This window comes from Toxotes jaculatrix, chromosome 10, assembly GCF_017976425.1.
Source record: "Toxotes jaculatrix isolate fToxJac2 chromosome 10, fToxJac2.pri, whole genome shotgun sequence".
In the NCBI taxonomy this organism is placed as follows: Eukaryota; Metazoa; Chordata; class Actinopteri; family Toxotidae; genus Toxotes; species Toxotes jaculatrix.
The window spans coordinates 3,031,391-3,053,304 of NC_054403.1; the positions used below are offsets into that span (position 1 = coordinate 3,031,391).

At 40.8% G+C, this 21,914-nt stretch overlaps 1 protein-coding gene across 1 annotated transcript; it reads left to right on the forward strand.

The window, feature by feature from the left end:
• Positions 1–488: 488 nt before the first annotated feature.
• Positions 489–17,904, forward strand: slc7a11 (solute carrier family 7 member 11). The gene is made up of 12 exons (XM_041048447.1): positions 489–1,056; positions 3,676–3,802; positions 5,796–5,911; positions 7,021–7,146; positions 7,955–8,054; positions 8,206–8,250; positions 9,070–9,193; positions 13,213–13,316; positions 14,048–14,144; positions 14,551–14,700; positions 15,053–15,230; positions 17,007–17,904. The coding sequence occupies exons 1-12, from the start codon at positions 768–770 to the stop codon at positions 17,060–17,062; spliced, it is 1,512 nt and encodes a 503-aa protein (XP_040904381.1). The 5' UTR covers positions 489–767; the 3' UTR covers positions 17,063–17,904.
• Positions 17,905–21,914: the final 4,010 nt, after the last annotated feature.

Consider the following 21,914-nt stretch of genomic DNA (forward strand, 5'->3'; position numbering starts at 1 on the left):
AACAACCCTGGAGGGTTTGCCAACACTTTAATTAACATAACGAAAAGAACATATTACCACATCCCTGTGAGAAATCTTCTAGGAATGGCTAATATTTTATCCCAGCTTGTTCCAGCTGGTTGGCATGGATGATCGGTGGTATCTCAGGACATTTATCATCCAGCTTTTTGGTTGAGTATCAAATGGGACTAAAACTAGGTTGCAAAGCCAGATACTGAACTGAAACAGGAAAACAGTAACCGGAGAGGGAGCTGAGACCTGGGAATAGGCGAGGTGGCTTTGAAAACAGGTGTGAGGAATGAAACCCTCTTTGCTGTGTCATGATTACTTGCAACAAGTGGCGCGGCACCTCACCTCAGTGAGCCACAGCTGGTTTCAGAGGAGAGGCAGGGATAAATAAGAGGCTTGACAGAGACAGAGAACGGGAGGGAGGGGCTACAGAAAACCAAACACAGAGTGAAGCTGCAATACTGACTGAGTGAGGGCAATAGAGGAACAAGAGGAAAAAAGTTTGGTGAAGTTAGAGAGGTAAGGAGCAGGCACTGGAGGCTGTACAGTGAGAGATTAGTGAGCGGAGCATGAATGACAATAAGAGAGAGAGAGAGAGAGTGTGTGTGAGGAGGTCTTACCTCTGTGGAATTTAGTTTTACTCCTACTTTTGTGACTTTGCCTGCACATATCACGCAGTCTGAGTGGGTGAAAGCTGGACCTTTACAGCCCATGACAATAATTACACTGTGTGACTGTGTTAGAAAGTGTTTAAAAAGATGACCAACAGGTCTACATCTTCTCAAAAAGATGGAAGAGACGCAGCAAACGGACACACCTTTTCCCAAAATGGGACTCATCCAGATTCCAGCGGGAAACTGCAGGACGAGGACGACAGGAAGGTGGGCCTGGGGAAGAAGGTGACCCTGCTCCGAGGGATCTCCATCATCATCGGAACCATCATCGGAGCCGGGATCTTCATCTCTCCCAAGGGCATCCTGAAAAATACAGGCAGTGTAGGAATGTCCCTCGTAGTGTGGATCGCCTGCGGGGTGCTGTCACTCTTTGGTGAGTCAGAGACGCTGTCCTTACTTGCTTTGAGAGTGGCTACAATAACTGGGCAAGATGCTGGTGGAGGTGGCAGTTACAAAATGCATTTAGAGAAGAAAGGATGAAAATAATAGAAAGATGTGCACAAGTATAGCAACATGACAACATATGCAAACTAATGAAACACTGCTCCATTACTAAAAACATAGGTTTAGCTTGTTGGATTTGCAAGAATGTTATTCTGTGACTACAAACCAGGGTCAGGCCCAGTAGGTGCAGTAGGTTAATCAGTAAAAAAGTTGTTTTTTTTTTAAGTTAAGTTGTTGTTGCTTTTTCCTTTTGACTGGATTTGATCTAGATTTTAAACACCAATGGTTTGGGCTAATGACTGAGTTTATACAGCATATCTTGTGTAACAAGTGAGATAAGACTGGCAGTGTTGGTATCACTGAAGATATTTAGTTTAGCTACAATGTTGAAGTTAAAAACATAAATATTAGCACTGTCAGAGAGAAACTGCTGCACTGCCTGCATTCTAATTCCTCAGAGTGGAAGAAATGTTGCCTAAAATTAGAAATGTTCAAAACGCGCAATCGATTCACTGTAAGGGAAGTTTCACAAGGCAGGGGCTTCCCTGTGAATCAGAAAAATAAAAAAATACACTGTCAGCAGCCAAAGCTATACTTGAATCTAATATTGAAAGCTTTTCTCATGATCACAGAATACACACAATAATCTGACCACATTTATATTGGTCTAACGCTCAGATCTTGTGTGTTGTGAAACACTTGTTCCTGCAAGTGCGTAGCAGTTGTTTACTCTGTGACCTGGATCAGTGTGTTTGTGTACCAAGGTCTCTTACTCATACTTGTACCGTAAGAAGATATGATGAAATTTATAAATTGTACTGACTGCTCTAGACTACATTACAAAAACTATACATCACAGTACAAAGAACAAAGACTGTCTTTGGCTCTTTTGTGATTTGTCAAGTACAGATTAAATGAAGTAATGACAAATTATTTTTGGCAACTGTAGATAAAAACAAAAAGAGCAACAACGTGAAAAACAAACAGAAACACTCACACCTCACACTCAGTTACACACAAAATTGGACACCAAAAAAATAATCTTTAGGGTTTATAGTGTCATAAAGGAAATGCATGCCAGTACACCAGTGCCCCTCTTTGCTAAAGCCTCTTCAGCACAAGTGAAAGGTGTGCAGATTGGACAAGCCGGGACAACCTACTGCCCCAGGGCCTCAGACATACCACTAAACTATCAGCTGGGCCCATATGAAAACCGGGTTTAAACCTTTACTATTATTTTAGTTTACATCATGCTCATATGGTGCATTTTCCCAAATAAAGTTCTGCTTTATCAAATTCACTCAAACTAGCAGACATCCAGGAAATCAGGGGCAGGCACAGTACTCCAGTACAGGAGCAGTGCTTGGTTTCTGGGTCTCTGTGTATAGCACAATGAAGTTGCCATTTAGTGAAATGCAGTGTGGACTGTACATATGAACTTGGTTATAGCAGTGGCCAAAACCAAAAGTTTGCCCTGGGGCCCCCTAAACAAGTTAATCCAGCCATTGTGATCAGGGAACTGAATCCAGCCCTGATCCACCTGAGGGTGCAGACGGGGCAGGAAAAAGGAGAGAGATACTAAATGTGCCCTCAAAGAAGGGCTGTAATACAAACACTGTGTTTTTCAAATAACAGCAGTAATAACAGTAATACTGTGTGTGTGCTCAGGCTTCATAAAATGAAATCAATAGAACATCACTACTACATTTTTAAAATAGTAATAACATTATCATTGTTATTAGTAGTAGGACATGAAAAGACATGACAAGTATAGTGACGACCAAATGACATTTTCTCTAAACATAACTGTCAGTTAACAGAACTGGTTAGTTTCATATATTTCATTTGTTTTGCCACAGTATCTGATCTTGCACTACAATACTTTTTGTTTACCACAGTATTACGTGTTTATTAACATTTAACCAAACCACCTTTCACAAGCATTAACCAAAGTGCTTCAGAGACCTCACCACAGATGGGGGTCAGGATGTGAAACATACACACACTGAAGTGTGGTTCATAAATACAGCACTTCATTAACTCAAAAAAAAAAAAAACAAACAACTTTCCCACAACAGAGTCCAGGCAGTGATTGCTTTTGACACCACAACATAATTGGGAAAACATAATATGAATATATAAATGTAATTTCTGCTCAGGGTTGAAATACCAGTGTTGCAGTGAGGCCGTGCTGAAGCAAGGCTGTGCATGTGAATTTCAGCATATATTGTTGCAGTATTCCTAAATCCTGTAGTTTTTGCATTGTAATGAAAGATCCAAGCACATCATCCCTGAATACTCTTCCTTAACCCCTCTCCTGATTCCCTTAATTCATATTCCCTAACCTTCTAATTAAAATTTGTCCACCTAAATCTTTCTATCTTAAGTTATGGGCTGAGAGGCTCCCCCAGTAATATATTTTGGTGATCATGGGGCGGGGGGTATGTTTCTACAGATGAGGCTGAGACAGTGTAATAGCCCTGGGGCAATTCTGTACCTACTTTCTTCTTTCTGAGCCAGAGCTAATCTGTCACCTCTGTCACTGCAGGAGCCCTGTCCTATGCTGAGCTGGGGACTTGTATTAAGAAGTCTGGTGGACATTACACATATATAATGGAAGCCTTTGGACCTCGGATGGCTTTCATAAGGCTATGGGTTGATCTAATTGCTATAAGGTAATGCCTGCCTCCTTAACTCACGTTTGTTAAACCTAACCTTTAACTCAAAACTGCTTTAATCAACCTTTTTTACAGTAACAATGGCTCAGACTACTGTGTGCAATGTGAAAAGTGTCAGAGTGATGAACCCACAAAGAACTTAGAAGTTAGAGACACAGTCAGAGAGCAGCTGGTGAACACAGTGGAGCATTTAGCAGCTAAAGAGCCAGATACTTCCCCTCAGGGGCTGGTGGAGACCAAACACGGAGCTAAAAGGCTAGTGAATGTTCGGCTTAGATTTATGGAGTGGACACAAACATGACTGTTAACTCTGTTTAAAGCACCTCGACAGACAGTAACAGTTGTATTTCAGGGGACCTGGGTTCCTTAATGGAGGAAGCAGTCATATTATACGTTTATATAACACTGTTCTGTTGAAGTGAACTACTCCACTCTGAAAAGTTTGTGTCTTGCTTTTTCACAAAGAACAGAAACTTCAGTCTGGATTCACTGCAGTTACAACGAATTCTAAAGGAAAGCCTAAGACACTTAGAAGGAACACGTCAAAGTCTCTATAAATCAGTCCTGCAGCCTGTGTACTTTCTCTAATGTAGACCCTTTGTTCAATATTTTCCAAAAACATATAGTTTCTCCAAAACATAGCCCTGTAGCACCTTCGCTTCCACGTGTCTCCAAATCTCTGCCAGAAACAGTGTATTTAATAGTGTAGTATATTCTATGGTATAATATATTCTTTGGAAATTAACAATTTTTATTTGGTTGAACCGACTAAAAATACAGTTTAACAGAGAAGGAGTAAGCCTAAAATTTGTCAGTGCCTCCTTTTAAGCTAACAGCGGGGGTTGAGAGTTTGGTACTCCAGGGTCTGATGTTGTAAACAGAAAAATCAGATGGAAGATCATTTGTTTCCTTAACTAATGATCTGTATTAGATTTGTTAGACTATTGGGTGACGGAGACCACCACACAAAGGCACCTAAAGGCCCTGTGTGGCTGTGACCTCGTGGGATGCTGAGTTTAGTTTAAACCAGTGAGGGGAGAAAATGCTCCATGTAAAGCTGTGTGTATACACAGCCGAGGCGAAGCAGTAAAAACAGTCTAGTGGCTATCCTGAGCTGCCCAATTTCATGCTGGCCTCAGGCTAGTGGGACTGAATGGAAACCATGGGAAATGAACAGAGACAGAGGCAGAGAATGAAAACAAGAATGAAAGAGACAAAGAGAGATTTCTGTGGCTGCAGCAGCTCAGTGGCTGTTGTGGGAAATGAAGAGGGGAAATACTGATGAGCTATAAGATGAGCCTGTGGGACCAGTCAACCTTATTTGATTCTTACTGAAGCCAAGCGAAGAGAAGGCAGAGCAGAGCCCACCACATGAGGATGATATTAGGGGAAAAGTAGGTCTAGGAACCTGCCCACAACATATCTCACACACACACACACACACACATTCACTCATAACTGCTGTGTAACTACAGATAAAAACTGCTACAGCAGAACTTACATGAATATATATGAGAAGTGAAGTCGCCAATCAGATTAAGATTGTAAATAAATCTACAATAATCAATTGTATGTTGATTAATGCAGCTTAGAATTGCAATAGAATTGCAAAACAAGCTGTCAGACTCATGCACTCACATTAAGACAGTCCTGGGTGACTCATGCTATCAACGTATAAAGTTGGTGAGGTGAAAGTCCAATAGTCCCTGCCTTTTATCTGTGTTTTTGGTCTTGACCAGCACCTGAGGGAAATATCTGATTCTTTAGCTGCCAAATGCTCCACTATGATCACCAGCAGGTCTCTAACTCTGTCTGTCTGCTGGTGAGCAGTGCAGTGAGCTGGAGTAATACTGATGATTCCATAGTTTATTAATTTAATGTGGTATTATATATGTTTTCACTAAACTTGTAGCATGCTAATGTTGATGTGTTTGTGTATCTACCTTTCTGTGCATGTATGTGTGTGTGTGTGTGTGTGTGTGTCCTGCAGACCTGCAGGTATGGCGGTCATCTCTCTGGCCTTTGGTCAGTACATCCTGGAACCTCTGTTCATGCCCTGCGGTATCCCCCCTGTTGCTGTCAAACTGGCCACCGCCCTTGGGATAAGTATGTGCACAGACTGCTGTTAAATTATCACATCAGTGTGGAAACATGTCAGGATGGTAATTTCTTTCTGACCTGTTGTAACCTGCTGGATAAATGTCAGGAGAAGCCATGATAACAGGATTTAAACCGTGCAGTTAGAGGCAGAGGAGAAAGCAGGAGATGATATCAGCGGTCCACATGTCAAAAAGACCCAGGACTGTCCTTATCTTAACACACCTGTCCACTAAATAAAAACACAGACCAGACAGACATTACAGCCACTGTGCAAAGAATAAAAATGATAACACAAACAGCCACTGCAACTGCTGCCAAGCCAAAACCAAACACTCCCATGGTAACAAGTTACAGGCACAGCCTCAGTCATAATGAATTAGCTGAGTGATGGTGCAGACAGGTAGTTCTGTGCACATTGTGTTGATATATATATATACATTTCTGTGTGTGTGTTTGTGTGTGTGTATACTGTGTATACATACATATGTTTGCATAGACATTTTGAACAGACCTGCAACACCTTGTCCACACCATATCATCAGTGGTTTCAGTCGCTCATCTTACACACCTCACATGTCACGCCTGAACATACCTAGAACAGATGATGGGTGTGGTTGCGTGTGGTCTGAAATGTCATCTTTTTGTACCTATAACCACACCTGACAGTGATGTCACAGGTCCTGGAGTACACCTGTACTTCACTGCAAACATGCTGTACACCCATCCAACACATCCTTACTCTACATTTTGCCACTTACAGGACTCACTGTTCTCTGCAGTGGCACTGAACGTTGACACTAGGCATTATTCAGTGGGCATACTGGGCTGAACTGCTCTGTTGTACTCCATAGCACTGGATATCTGTGGCTGATGTATAAATTTGATACGTTTACCTTCATCTAATCATCTAACATTATCTTAGAAGGACACGTGCAACAGATTAAAGAAGATTCCATTAAAAACTGCATAAAAATGAACATCAAATTGAAAATAATGAAATCAAATGGCCAGAAACACACATGAATCCACAGCCACTGTCAATACATGGACCTCCATAATGGCCACCATAGCTACATGAAGTGTCTCTCTCTCTCTCTCTCTCTGTGTCTCTGTAGCTTCTGTCATTTACCTGAACAGTATGAGTGTGACGTGGACGGCCAGGATTCAAATCGTCCTCACCCTCAGTAAGCTGCTGGCCATCGCCATCATCATAGTGCCCGGGCTGTACCAGCTTTTTAAAGGTAAGATCCCACCATCATCATCATCGTCGTCACCATCATCACCACTAATCACCAACACTAATATCCATTATTGATACTGTACTGGAGATCCAACCAAGCTCAAGAGTCGAGGGGACATTTAGTGTTTCATTCGGGGACATTCCCAGACTTTTCAGACAGTACAGCTGTAACAATTAACACACCAACAAACGTGACCCCAAAGCCTTACAGGGCGTGATACACAGCTGCTCACAGCAAGCAACAGCATGAGCAATTCCCAGTGTCCTCACAGCAAGTGTTCAGAGGGATCTGGATCACTTCAGCCTGTGGAGTCCCTGTCTTTCCCTCAGCTGTGTTGCTAGCCATCCTCTGACACCTTCCACAGAGTCCATCCCTCCTCCGTCCCTTCTGAAAAAGAAAAAATAAAAAAAATAAAAAAACTTGCGCAACAATTCCACTCTTACTTTGAGATGTTTGCACGACTTATAACCGTCAAAACCAGAGCAATTTCAAAAACAGTAAAGTTTTGTCAGTAACACATTATTTTATTCCCTTGTTTGCATATTAGTCCACAATGATTTAAAAGATGTATACAATAAACACGTAAATACAAGGCCTGATTAACCTGCCAGAAGACCCCATGGCCTACGGGTAAAAATAAGATGAGAGCGCTTATCAAGCCCCCACATGCACATTCTCCCCAGTAACTCTAAGCCAAAATAGAGGTTTGCTGTTTGTCAATTAGTGATCTAAATGCAAATTTACCTAATTATTAAAACTAGATTTTGACAAGTAATCTGTGTGTGTGTGTGTGTGTGTGTGTCTGCAGGGGAGACCCAAAACTTTGAGAATGCCTTTGACCTTGACAAGATGCAGCTGTCTGATATGCCACTGGCATTCTACTCTGGGATGTATGCATATGCTGGGTGGTAGGTATGGTCCTCACACACACATGAACACACACATACTGTACATGCACGTGTAAATCAAACATTCACCTAAGTGTTGTCAGTTTATTACACATCATTTTGTCATTCTTTAATCGTTTGATGTTATACAACAGCTGTTTCCTTTTTCCAGGTTCTATCTGAACTTTGTCACAGAGGAGATAGACAACCCTGAGAGGTGAGTCTGACCCATGTGCTGGCTTTAATAGTAATGTATTGGTACTGATCGTGTGTATTTGCTGAATTTAAAAACTAAAGTAAAATATCTATTATCAGTAGTTGGTTAATTAAGCCATATCGTGCAGCCGCGGTGTTAAAGGTGTTGGTCGTAGTAATGACAGACACACGCAGTCAGAGACTCACTGGTGAACATAGTGGAGCATTGAGTTAAAGAGTCAGATCTTTCCCTCAGGAGCTGGAAGAGAGAGTGAATATTGGACATAGATTCATCAGGTGGACACAAACACAATTCCGAGCCACTGATCACGTTGCTCTGTGTCTGCTGGATGGGTACAAAGACAACTCTTACCAAACACATTAGCCATTTCAACTTCATCAGGGTTTAATATATCAGACGAAGAAATGAAAAAAGAACAACAGTAATTTAAAGGATTGTCTGGAAATAATGAATGAAAACAGCATTTGTTGTAAACAGAGACAGTCAGGGCAGCAGAGTGCTGGATATGGCATGATCTTTGTTGTACTGATGGAACAGGGACAGTGGACTTCAACATGGAAGATATAACAGTACAGGTTATTTCCAGCCTTTACTTGTTTGTGTTGGCCATTTGAAAAGCAGCTTTTATTTGAAAATGTACTGTATATTCTCCTGAAATCTGCTAACTCAGTGCCAGCAACAGAGTGGCCTCCTGCTGTTTTACTGCTATACAGAACATTTAGAAAAAGAAAAAAAGCAGACGTTGTAATAGAGGTGAAAAGAAGGGGAGGGAGCCGAATGACAGTGTGCTACTTCTGTTATTATCCCTCCTGCACTCAGGACTGTGCCATTAGCCATCTGTATCTCCATGGCGATTGTGACCTCTTGCTACGTGCTGACCAACGTGGCGTACTACACGGTGATGTCAGCAGAGGAGCTGCTGGCTTCAGATGCTGTTGCTGTGGTGAGTATTACAACAATTGTGGATGTTGTAAATATACAACATGAACATGGTTGTTGGTGATACTTCTCCAGCAGCACCTGAGGTGCTCCTCCTGTGCCAGCGTAACCTTGCACCCTGACAGATGTGCTGGAAGCCTGTGTTGCCGTTGCTATTGGCTCTTGTTCTCACTCCCCAAACCACTGGGACAGGTTTCTGGGACATGGATAATATATACCATGGAGTGTTTGCATCTGATTTACCCAGTCGTATCAAAACATGCGTCATTCTGTTCTCAAAATGTTTTCTTTTTCTTGTAATAATGTGACTTTCTAACAGCCATAATGGTATGATTTTTTTTTTTGTAGATTTATACCTTTATTCTCAAAATATCACGACTCTGTCGTCGTGATATCTCTGTCTTTCCAAGCAGCTGTCCTGATGCTCAGCCATAACAAAGCAAAGAGCAAAGTAACACACTTACAATCTCAGATTAATTGTCCTTTGGCTAACACCTTGATATTTTTAGAGCAGCTAAACATTGTTCTCTTCACACCCACTGTAAAGATGTGGATGGAAGCACCACACAGTGAACAGTTCTGCTTTGTCCAGCTTTGAACCTGGTCTTTTAAAAGAGAAGACTGTGCTTTATTTTGGACTGACTATGTGAATCGTGAGGTGAAGACGCTGTGTGAGGGGAAAGGGACAGGTTCACGCTGGTGTTTGGCCTATTGATCTGGTTCGTTTACCAACACGACCAACAGATGGAGCAGTTGGAGTCAATTAAGACACTTTACTTGTTCCTCAGAGTCAAATCTGAACACAGAGACATGATAGGCGTATTTATAGATTCATTGTCACTGACATGGTTGGAGGATATCTTTATCTCACATATCCAGTGCAAATTAACATCCAACAATAAGAAAGAAATTACATAGAAAAGTTTCTCAGTGAGAGCTGATTACACATGTGCACTGTGTTTTTCATGGTTCACCGGTCCACTAATGGGGCAGCCCTCTGGGATTTGCCACCAGTATGACACACTACTGTCTGACATTATGTATGAGGCCAATCAGATTTATGTATTTAGGTTATTTATCGAAGTCCTGGAAACGCTGGTCCAGATTGTTGTGGCTCACTTTTAAGCCATGTGTACATCCACAGTGTCAGACTTTGAAAAACAGATATCTACAGTGGAAGACTGTGACTGTAAGACACGGATTGAATAAGTGATATTTTCCTCCAGGAAAAAAAAAAGATACATTGTTGTTTTATTTTATTATCCCTTTTTACATTTTAAAACTGTTTTGCTGTGAAAGTTTTGATGGTGAGATCTTTTCATTTCATGCCGGCCTTGGCTATCCTGCAGTGGAAGGATGTGAGCTACTTTAAAGCCCTTTGATTCAGGTCTCACCTCTCTGCTGTTAGTGATGTTTACTCCTAATGCGAGCACCACAGTTGCCTTCCTGCACTTAACATGTCATTATTAGCGAAGTGTCTCTGACAGCGCGGCTTCCCAGCAGCTGTTAATGTGATTGTTCCAGCCCAACCTTGTTAATGCTAATCACATCACAGACATCCCATAATAACAGCCACTATCGCTTATTAGACTAAGGACCGCTGGTGCTACTGTAAGCCTATAGCTAGGGAAGACTCATTCACTAAGAGATCTCTGATCTTTTCTAATGCAGTTAGTTTTATTGCCCTGTGCAAGATGAGTGATAGGAGCACCTTAAGAAAGGTGTTAAGAGCATTTATCTGTTCTTAGAAGGCTGTGCAGATAAAGAAATTACACTCTGTTCTTCCCTTTCTCTTAGACAGCAGCCAAACTTTTACATCTCAAACTTAGTTACAGAGTTTTATTCATGTCTAGAACTTGTCTCCAGGAGGCTGGCCTATATATTGGAGGTCTATTGAAATTCATAACTGAAGGCTTTGCCTCATAGATGAAAAATAAAATAACTTATTAGTAGTTGCTTGTACTGTCAGTCTGTGAGAATCAGAGTCACTTTAAGAGTGGCAGCAGGTGCCAGTCCTTTGTTTAATTTTTCTTTTCTTTTTTTTTTTATGTGTAAAAATGCTTTTGCTTACATTTAGACACCATACTTTAACGTACAGATTATTGTCATATTTAAACATGATCTGATATGATGACGATCCTTCACTGGTTTCCCACCATCACTGTAAGATGTATTTGCCAGGTGACAACTGCGGACCAATCCCAAAAAGTAGCTTAGTATATTTTTCTTTAATTGTGTAAGGTATGAAATAATAATTAATACTTAACTAAATTAATAAAAAAATACAGAAAAAAAAACAGTATTTTTAAACTTTGGTATGGTTATAAGTGTATTAGGCACTCACAGCACTTAGTCAATGTTAGGAATGAGTGTGGTTTGGACACACAAAACATCCACAGTAGCTTCAGACACATTATGTCTATTTGTATTTAATCAAAACCACAATCCTTCCCTGATATCAGCCATAATGCTTCTGTTGACTTAGCCTAACCACAGACAGTGGCTGCGTCATCCACCCCATCAGCCTCCAAGTCTCCACTTCCTTTAATAAATGTGCAGCTTTCTTCACTCAAGAAAAGCTGTTGCCTCTGAACCTAATCCAGCCAGCGACACATTTCCTGCTCACATATATTTCCTGCCGCAGTTTATTTGCACTTAAACTGATTTTGTAGGAGACAAGGTTGGCTGATAGGACAAACTCAGATTAATGTTAGTCCAGGATTGTAAAAGTAAGCATGCTTCAGATTCATTCATGTCTTCTCAGTTATATTTGCACTGTAAGACTTTAGTCAAACACTACATTTCATGTGTAATGTTGTTCTTACAGATGAGATATTACTAAATCTAAGGCATGTTTTCAGACATTACTTTGTACTGACTGGTAAGGTGATCTTGCTTTTACGCTTTTGTGGCTAATAAAAAAAAAAAAAAATCACTGAGACAACAATATAAACACAATACAAAAACAATTACCTCCTTCAGTGTCATGGTACAGGCCTCTCAGTGGATAAATCCCTGATCACGACTGCACACATTGTGATCTTTGTATTTTTTTTTTGTGTGTGTGTTATTTTTTGGTGAAATGCACTTTTTTTTTCTGCAGTAATCCTGTTTCAGTAGGTGGAATTCCAAACAGGTCTATTGGGTTTATGGCAAATGTCTTCTGATCGTTTTCTTTAATGATTTCAAAACCTCACTGCTGTGTGGGAATATTTCATTTTTTTTAAATAGGAGGTATTGCATCATTACGGAGTGGTTGGCTAGATATCATGTTAAGTAACAACATCATTTCAGCGTCCATTTGTATAAAATTACAAATACACATTACAAAGTCCTATTTTTTTTTTTTTTTTTTTTTTTTTCTTACAGTTCATGCTTTCAAGCATGGACTGTGACTAATCAGCTCTAAATGGCTTCATGAATAATAAGCAGCTTTTGCTTCCACTTCTGCATGACCCATTTATGACAATTACTGCCAGAGGGCCCCGTCAACTGCTCTAATTCTATCTAAATAACTACAGTTAATAAAATAAGACAACCAACAATTCAGTAAACTGGTAGCTGGAGAGTCTGAAATGTTCCAACTCAGCAGAGCCCCTCTGCCCTTTCTGAAATGAGTATCTAATGTATTGGGGAAATACAAATTGCTTTCCTTCCAAGACTGAAATGAAGAGATAAAATAGATTTCAGGGTCATGTCTATGCGCTGGAGCCAGGATGTAGTTAACCCAGCTGGACACAAAGCCTGGAGGCAGGGCTAAACAGCTAACCTGATTCCTTCCACAGTTCAGGATAACACCTACTAACACTTCTGAATTTCACCATTAAATTGTAAAAGGCCTGTGAGTGTTGAGTGAAAATTTCGAGTGACTATTGTTAACTGAATAATTAGTTTGTGTTCCATAATGTTTGAGTTCAGCTTTTACTGATAAACTGTTGACATATGCTTTTCACTTACTGCATCTTTGAAGCAACAAACACTCTTGTTCACTTTGCTTCCTGCACCTCCTTCTACCTGTCGCAGACGTTTGCAGAGAAGATGATGGGGAACTTCTCATTAGCTGTTCCGGTGTTTGTGGCCTTGTCCTGCTACGGCTCCATGAATGGCTGCCTCCTCGCTTTGTCAAGGTACAAGATGCTCCCTCTTTGCTGACCTTCATCTCACACCTATGTGAACCAAAAAAACCATGACCAAAACACTTGATCTATTTATTTTAGATGTTTATTTAGGTATTTATTTTAGATAAACCCCTGAAAGTCAACACTTCCTGCAGGTTTTTCATTTTAAAAGCCTGACAGGAAATGGATTAGGTAATTTCAGCCATTGAAAGGCTTTTAATGTCAAATATCTGTGCAGGTGTTGAGTTTCATTGACAGTAGCTTATGATCTAAAAACAACAAACTGAAAGAGAAACAGAAGCTTCTTAATGAAATATGAACCAAACGTGAAGGAGATCTGTCTCATATAAAACCCTACAGTTGAGACAAACAAGCCCAAACTGGACAATTTGCAGTGTCACAGTGATTCAAACATGTTTGACAAGTAGACTCTGCAGTAGTTCAGTGCCTCTGTTTGGAGTCTGTATCTGCATAGTGTGCATGTTGTTGAACCTGAGACGTTTCTGATGGAAGTTAGAAAACAGAGACCAAAGAGCCTGTCAGTGTTTTAGCCATACAGTCAATCAGTTCAATAGCAACTCAGTTTTTATTGTCTCTCTCTCTCTCTCTCTCTCTCTCTCTCTCTCTCTCTCTCTCTCTCTCTCTCTCTCTCTCTCTCTCTCTCTCTCTCGCTATGTGTGTGTGTGTGTGTGTGTGTGTGTGTGTGTGTGTGTGTGTGTGTGTGTGTGTGTGTTCACTAGAATGTTCTACGTGGCTTCACGTGAAGGACAGCTCCCTGAGGTTTTATCAATGATCCACATCCGCAGACACACTCCACTGCCAGCTGTTCTCATACTGGTAAGTGTTCTGCAATAACAGTAATAATGACAACGATCAATAGCTGTCCATTCGACACTGTTTACAAAAATATATATCCCTAACATCCTCAATTAAAACAACCACTGGCAGCAAGAACAACAACCATTAGCATCTGAGAAAAATCTGTAATGACAACTTAAATACTAATGTTGAAACAGATATACTTTCATGCTTTTACACTGATACTCATGCACTGATACTGTAACTTACTGTAAAAGCACTGATGTTGTTGCTACTTCCTTTACCTTTCATGCTGACATTTGGTTAATAAGCAATTGACCAAGTTGTCTTTATAATGAATTGCATCATTACAGCAATTGCCATGTTGACTACAAAGCTTTATTTTGGGGTGTGTGTGTGTGTGTGTGTGTGTGTCTGTGTGCAGTACCCCATGACCATGCTCCAGCTGTTCGTGGGAGACATCTACAGCCTGCTGAACTTCATGAGCTTCCTGCGGTGGCTGTTCATTGGCGTGGTGGTGCTGGGTTTACTCTACCTCCGATATACGAAGCCCGACCTCCCCCGTCCCTTTAAGGTCAGTGCACACAGCTATAGCTGAAATCTCTCATTTACAAAAGTATTCAGACCCTTAATCCAGTCGTTTTACAGCTATAAGTTTGCCTGGATGAGTCTCTACACCCTGATGTTTGTTCACCTAGATTTGGGCAGTTTATCCTGTTTGTCTGTCTGTCAAGCCAATTCAATTTGCCACAGGTGGACTCCAGTCAAGTTCTCGATACATCTCAAGGATAATTAAGTGTAGATTGATGGGCTCAAATGACACATTTATCAATCTAAAATCAAACATATAACGTGCAAAAAGTGAATGGGTCTGAATGCATACAGTATATAAAGAGTAACAGATATCACTCCTGACTTGTCCACAGGTCCCGATCGTCATTCCAGGGATATTCTGCCTCACATGTTTCTTCATGGTCTTCCTGTCTCTGTACTCGGACCCAGTGAACACAGGGATTGGATTTGCAATTTCCCTCACTGGCATCCCAGCATACTACATCTTCATCTACTTCAATAACAGACCAAAGTGGCTTCAGAAGGCTTTAGGTAACTCATAACTGACAGCGACTCATACGGTGGATCTTTAGATTCATCTGCACATATGACTGATTAGTTATTTGATTAATTATTTATTCCACCGCCCGTTTTATCAGTGAAGTAATTATTTAAGTCATTTATCAAGGTAAAATTAAAAACATTTTATGTGTGGCAAACTGAACATCTTGGTCTCACATGGATTCCAGGAACTGTATCTGAAGCTTTGACCTGAATCTCTCACTAAAAAAGGTTTTAATTTGAACATGTGAGCAGAACATTTCTCATTTACAGAACTGTGGAGGTTCTCGAAACCACCAGTTACAACCATTTACAGGAAGAAACTTAATCAAAGGTTAGGTGTGGGTCTGAGCTTCCTGCTGTTAAAGGTTGGGGTCATATCCAGTTAGCTGTCCACGTTAGCCAAAAACTAAAATTAGCTTGCTAATACTGCAAACTTCTTTTGTACAAATCAAACCTGAAAACCACATCCTGCGTTGATTAATTAACCTTTAAGCAAATAAGAAAAAAAAGAACATTTGCTCTTAAAATAGATTCTGTACAAGTCCCTGGTGTTTGCCTTTCAACCAACATTTCGAAAAGGTGGTTAACAGAGGAGGGCTTCCTAGAAGTCAAAGATTTCAGGTAGCACTATACTAGTGTTGCACGATTAATCTAATCGCAATCGCAATCGCAATTTCACACTGCGCGATTACGTAACCGCATAAAAGACTGCGATTTGCGATTTAATGTAAACCAGTGTGGAGTAATTGACGCCACATCCACATGCTGTGGGCAGCCGCAGGTATGGTCACGTGACTACCCGGCTTTCAGCAAACAGTAGGGACCGACATGGAAGCTGAGGAGGAACACGAGGGACAAGCAGAGTTGGTGGCGAAAAAAAAACGCTACTTCTGCTGTATGGTGATACTTTGGATTCAGGCATGACGACCCTGAACAGCAAGACGTGCTGTGTAAAACCTGCAAAGCTAAAGTCGCTACGTCCCGAGGTAATACGATCAATCTCTATCAACATTTGAGACAACAGAGAAAAAAATCGACAAGTGCATGAAAATAAAAGCCCAACCAAGTAACGTGAAAGATAAAACTGAAAACCGCCTGAAAGAACCATAACGTAATTACGGATACATTTTGAAAATATTTTCAAACTTTTATTTATGTTGTGATATTAAGTTATTTGGAACAGTCTGTCAGGTTTTGTATTTTTTTTCTGTCATGTGTATATTTTGAGTTGAGAAATACACAAACTATCATTATTCTGTGTTGTCCCTGATATTCAAGCAAGTGGACTCATGACACCATTCATTTATAATATCGTAATCGCAATCGCAAATCGCAATATTGTCCACAATAATCGCAATCGCACGTTTTCATCAAATCGTGCAGCACTACACTATACCCGTGGAGAACCCTTAAGGAGCCCTTCTTTTTCACAGTGTAAAATCACTTACCAACCAGATGATACTGAATTTTGAATAGTGAATAGACTTGTTAAATGGTTCCATTTGCCCTGCACAAGAACTCATAGGTATGCATGGAAAGCAAGTGAGGTTAACCCTCCGGTAATATCCCGAACAAAACGTTTATTTATGCTAATAATATCTAATTTGCGCACATTTTCAGGAACTTACAGCCTTGCAAATATTCTTTGTGAATCTTAAATGCCCCTCCTTTGTTTTCCAGCCACACAATCTTATTAGGTCAATATGTGTTACCTGATTTAAACCTAGAAATGACGTCATTCTATGTTCTTTTCTCTGTCCTCAGATTCCTTTAACAGAACCTTACAGATCCTCCTGGAGGTCGTCCCCGCTGAGCATTAACAGCACACAAAAACTACACGTACTCTTCTGTCCCTTCAAATCATAAATATATCCGGAGCTTTGTGAGACTAAAACAGGTGTTATAGTCTCCAGCAGGCTCACTCAGTTCAAGGATTGAAAGTTAATTATGTCAGTGCTGAAGGTGATTTTATATGATGCATTTTATTATAGAATAAAGACTTAGGTGGACCAAAGGAAAAACCCTTTTATATCTATTGCCATGTTTTTTGTGAACATTGTGATTATTTATGTTACAGTGAAGGACCCTCTGTCACTGCACATGATACAAACACTGCCTGGCCTATGGGGTTTTATTATGCAGTATCATCCTGACTTTTTGTCCCATGTTATCACTGTTTCCTTGAAGACTAAGTATCCACAGACTCAGGTTTATGTACCTAAGTTCTTTTTTAGTGGGTCAAATCTGTGATAAATAACTACTACACCTAAAGTGTGAATGTGTCACTCTGTGTAGATCAACATCTGCTGCTTATGTACAATATGCTTGTGTTTCATCAAATATCTGATCAGTTTTATAATCTAATGCAGAGGGTGAAGGACTGAGAGCAGGAAGAAAATATGAGACACTCGCTCTACGGCAGTCTGACAAACATCAACCGCTAATTACATGGCAGTGCTAATTTGATCAGTTCCTGTGTACAACTCTGGGATCAGCTGATCAAGTTTAAATTATCCTGGTGATCAGAATATGTTTGTTTATGGCCAAAACAAATGTAATTTTGCATCTGAAACACAGAGTGACAGTGTTAATCTGTACTTTTCCACACATATATTAAGTTTATTATTCCAGATTATCTTATTAATAAAATACATTTTACATAGTTGAGTGAAAAGATGTATTTTTAATTCAGTAAATCAGATTACAGACCAACAATGTAAAAACCAGCAGGTTTAGTTATTGTACTTGAATGCTAAAGATTTAATAACTTGCATTATTATATAGATTAATGTCAGGGCACTGGATAACAGCAACCAGACGCTAAGAGAGACAAAACATAAAATGGCTCAGACAGGAAAAGTGATGGACTGACTAAAGTCAACAAGACATAAGAATAAAACAGGCAGTGGACAGACACAAGACAGAATGGTAGGAGTAATCACTAAGATATGGAAATACAGAAAGACAAGGGACACAAACAGTCAGATGATCAGGTTAGGTTAGATTTTACCTGCCTACTGTCATAATGAACTGACTCAGGCCAGGCCAGGAGTAGGAGCAAGGAATAATTCATAAACAGACTGTTCTGATGTGTGGAGAATAGTGGAGCAGAGTCTGAGCAGCTGGAGGGGAGCAAGGACAAGGAGGAACTGGGGGACATGGTTGAAGCTGGCAGTTGCAGTCCGAAGCTGAGACAGGACAAGGGGAGTGGAGCATTGAGGGGAAGTGGTTGAGAGAAGCCATGCAGAGAGAGTCAGGGACAACTGAGCTGAGCCATTGCAGCTTTCACACACAGCAGAAGAGAGACAGAGATTCAAAAGTCTGGAATGAGACTAACTGCATAGCTGAGTCTACGACCTGGCAACACGGTGGAGCTGAAGCCTGGTATTTAAAGCAGAGAAGGCTGGAGATGATTAGCAGCTTGCTGCCTGACACCTGCTCACATGACTCCTGTAATCAGAGCACAAAACAGACAGGCAGACAGACAGAGAGAGAGAGAGAAGCTACATGATACAATATCCTGGACATCACTGCCAAGTGGCCAAGCTCCACCTATGATTCCCAAATTTTAACTTGTAAACAGGCTGAAGCAGCTGTTTTGAAAGCATCATGTCCCAGCTGGCTGTCTTTTGGTAGAGGACAGTGGATGTTTCTGCAAACCAGTGGCTACTAACAACAGACATACAAGCACAACAAGGATTTCAGTCATAGTGCAGACAGTTTCAATAAATGTTAAGCTAAATATATCAGAACTCACTGGATGACATTTCATCATTCAGCAGGACAGCAATCATACAATCAAAGGAGCCAAAGAGAGCAGCATTTCACTAGATACAGTTTGTGTCATCAGCACTTGTATTGGTTATATTATCACCCGTACCTCTACCTTAGGTATGAGTGGTACCAAAAATAATATCACCCATAGTCCTTCAGGTACTCCTTGATGAGAGCTCCCTCACATCCACTTGTACAAATACCCAGCGTCTGACAGCTGATTATCCTGGATATGCACCAAGCAGCAGGTACATTCAAAATGTCTCCTGAAATGTTCTAATTTTTAATTCATCTAAATTTAAATCTTCAATTTAAATCTGAAACAGAGACAGTAATTACTTTATCATTCAAAAAGCCCATGTTTTATCAGATACCTTTTTTCATTATGACTCTCCATCACCTGTCTGGCTTTATGTGGACTCTCTACTCCCTTGGTAGTCCACTCACATGTCACATTACCTAGTGAAGTGGCTTGGCCCTGTGTGGTCTGGTGTGGTTACAGTCTTAATGCCAATTCACGGGGCTCTGTGTCAGGGTCCTTGCAGACGGCCAGAGTAATCGGTGCATTCCTGGTGGATTACGCTGTAAAGTATTTCTGCTGTTTACCTCTAAAATGGCTGCTCACCATTCCCCCCTGGGTGGGATTTACAGGTAATCTGTCTGTGTAACTGCTACCCCATGGCACACTGCCTCTCCCTCTCAGCTCCATGTCCTGTAAATTGAGGGCTTTTACTGCTGATGAGACGATGGCAGGATGGAGACAAAATGCCCCGGAGCTTTCACTTTAGCGCTGAACAATAAAAAGCTGGCGTAAACTCAACTAGCATTGGCTGGCTGTGCCCATACCGCAGGCATATGGACCTTCGTCACACTGCTTATGGTTCATAAGCTGCCACTCCTCAGGTTGGAGCGTTAAACATTTAGTTTAGTCCAGATGAGCTTTAATTAACACACAAAGAGCAAGCCCCAGAACATAATCCATAAGACACCACGTCATAGTCAGGTATATGTTACAGTATATTAACACTGTAAAGAATTATAAGGATAATATATTTAACAATGACCCCTGTAAAGCACCGATGAGTGATGTTTGGAAGATCAAGAGGCCTGAGACAGAGACATGGATAAAAATGGAAGATTCGGAGCTAAGCTAATACTGAACCAAATAAAGTATAGTTTGTTAAGACGTCAGGACTCGGGACCCAAATGCAGGACATGGACAGTGTTTACTATCACTGCAGCCATCAGACAGAGACACAAACAGGGGAGCATTGGGAACACAGGGAAAGGGAACAGGGGTACAGCCACAGCTGTAACACAATTACAGGTACGGTAAAGTGTACAGTAGGGGTGTGCCATTTTACTGGTTTATCTATATCCTGTGCTAAAATATAATGATGTTAACAAAACCTCCATCTATATCATAAATCCTGATAACTGTCTTTAAGTGATGTCACTTGAATCAGCATCAGCAGGGACTGAAAACTACAAGTCTGAGAAGCCGAACTATCTGTGGGTGTGGAGTAAGAAAGGAGTGAGCTTACCAGGCTTCTGCAGCCCTCACCACCATCTCTGCTGCTGACTATCCTCCAGGCTCCATCATCCACTGCTATCATAACACGTCTAAGTCTCCAACTGAACTGGTGGCCGGTTATTCCCAGTAATTCCCATTCTAAAACTTTGCACTACCAGCCTGCTTGTGTGTATTTTTTTTGTTAATGCTTTTACAGAGTCCCTCCAAGTTGCAGTGATATATGACTTCTCTCTCTAGGCCAGATCTTTTCATTTGTCACATATGTATTTGTGGGAACACAAGAGAGACTGTTGGTGATTTATTTGAAATTGAAGGCACACTTAACCAGCATGGCTCCCACAGCATTCTGCAGCGACGTGCCATCCCATCTGGTTTGCACTTAGTTGGACCATCATTTGTTTTGCAACTGGACAATGACCCCAAACACACCTCCAGACTATGTAAGGGCTATTTGACCAAGAAGGAGAGTGATGGAGTGCTGCGTCAGATGACCTGGCCTCCACAATCACCTGACTTAAACCCAATTGAGGTGGTTTAGGATGAGTTGGACCGCAGAGTGAAGGCAAAACAGCCAAGAAGTGCTCAGCACCTCTGGGAACTCAACATTTATATTCATATTAACTACATAATTCCAAAGTGTTCCTTCACAGTGTTGATGTCTTCAGTATGAATCTACAATGTAGAAAGTGATAAAAGTGAATGAGAAGGTGTGTCCAAACCTTTGACTGGTACTGTACACTGTGTTTTTTCATCAGAATTTTTTTTCTCCTCTCCTCTCTTCTCCTCTCCTGTTGTTTTCTCCTCTTTTTGCTCAGTATGTGCCTCCATCTCCAGGACTGCCTGACCTTTCATTGTATTATAAAACCACACACATACACACTCCTGCATGTCTCCCATTTTCCTGAAATAACCCCGGACAGACACATGGGGGTGCTGCAGTGCTTCATAACTGGCTGCACATTTTCTTTTTAAATGACTGTTTCAAGCACAGAACAGTACTGAACAATGAGAAACAACGCTACAAACACCTCAACACATGGACACGCCATGAAAGGATTTTATTGAGTTACTGTCATTTATTAGTAACAATAAGTAAGTAACAATTACTATGGGATAGAAACAATGAGGGGGGAGGAATGGGAAAATGTGTAGCACATTCAAAGACTGACTTTCAGACATTGAAACCTCACCTATATATATTATTAAAGAAGCAACAGTATGAAAAAAAAACACGCGTCTATCTATGAGAATTGTCCTTGTTCGAAGTTAAAGAGTGACCTGCAGTACTTCAGAAATGTGATGTGTTTGAGATTGTCACAGCGCTGGCAGGGAGCTTCACTCAGAAGAATGTTTTATAGATTCAC

Bases quoted from the DNA above. Each gene is read 5' to 3' on its own strand.
- slc7a11 (XM_041048447.1), top strand. From the start codon at position 768: ATGACCAACAGGTCTACATCTTCTCAAAAAGATGGAAGAGACGCAGCA. The intron at 3,803-5,795 runs GTAATGCCTGCC...TGTGTCCTGCAG, and splicing joins GTTGATCTAATTGCTATAAG to ACCTGCAGGTATGGCGGTCA. The intron at 14,701-15,052 runs GTCAGTGCACAC...ACTTGTCCACAG, and splicing joins ACCTCCCCCGTCCCTTTAAG to GTCCCGATCGTCATTCCAGG.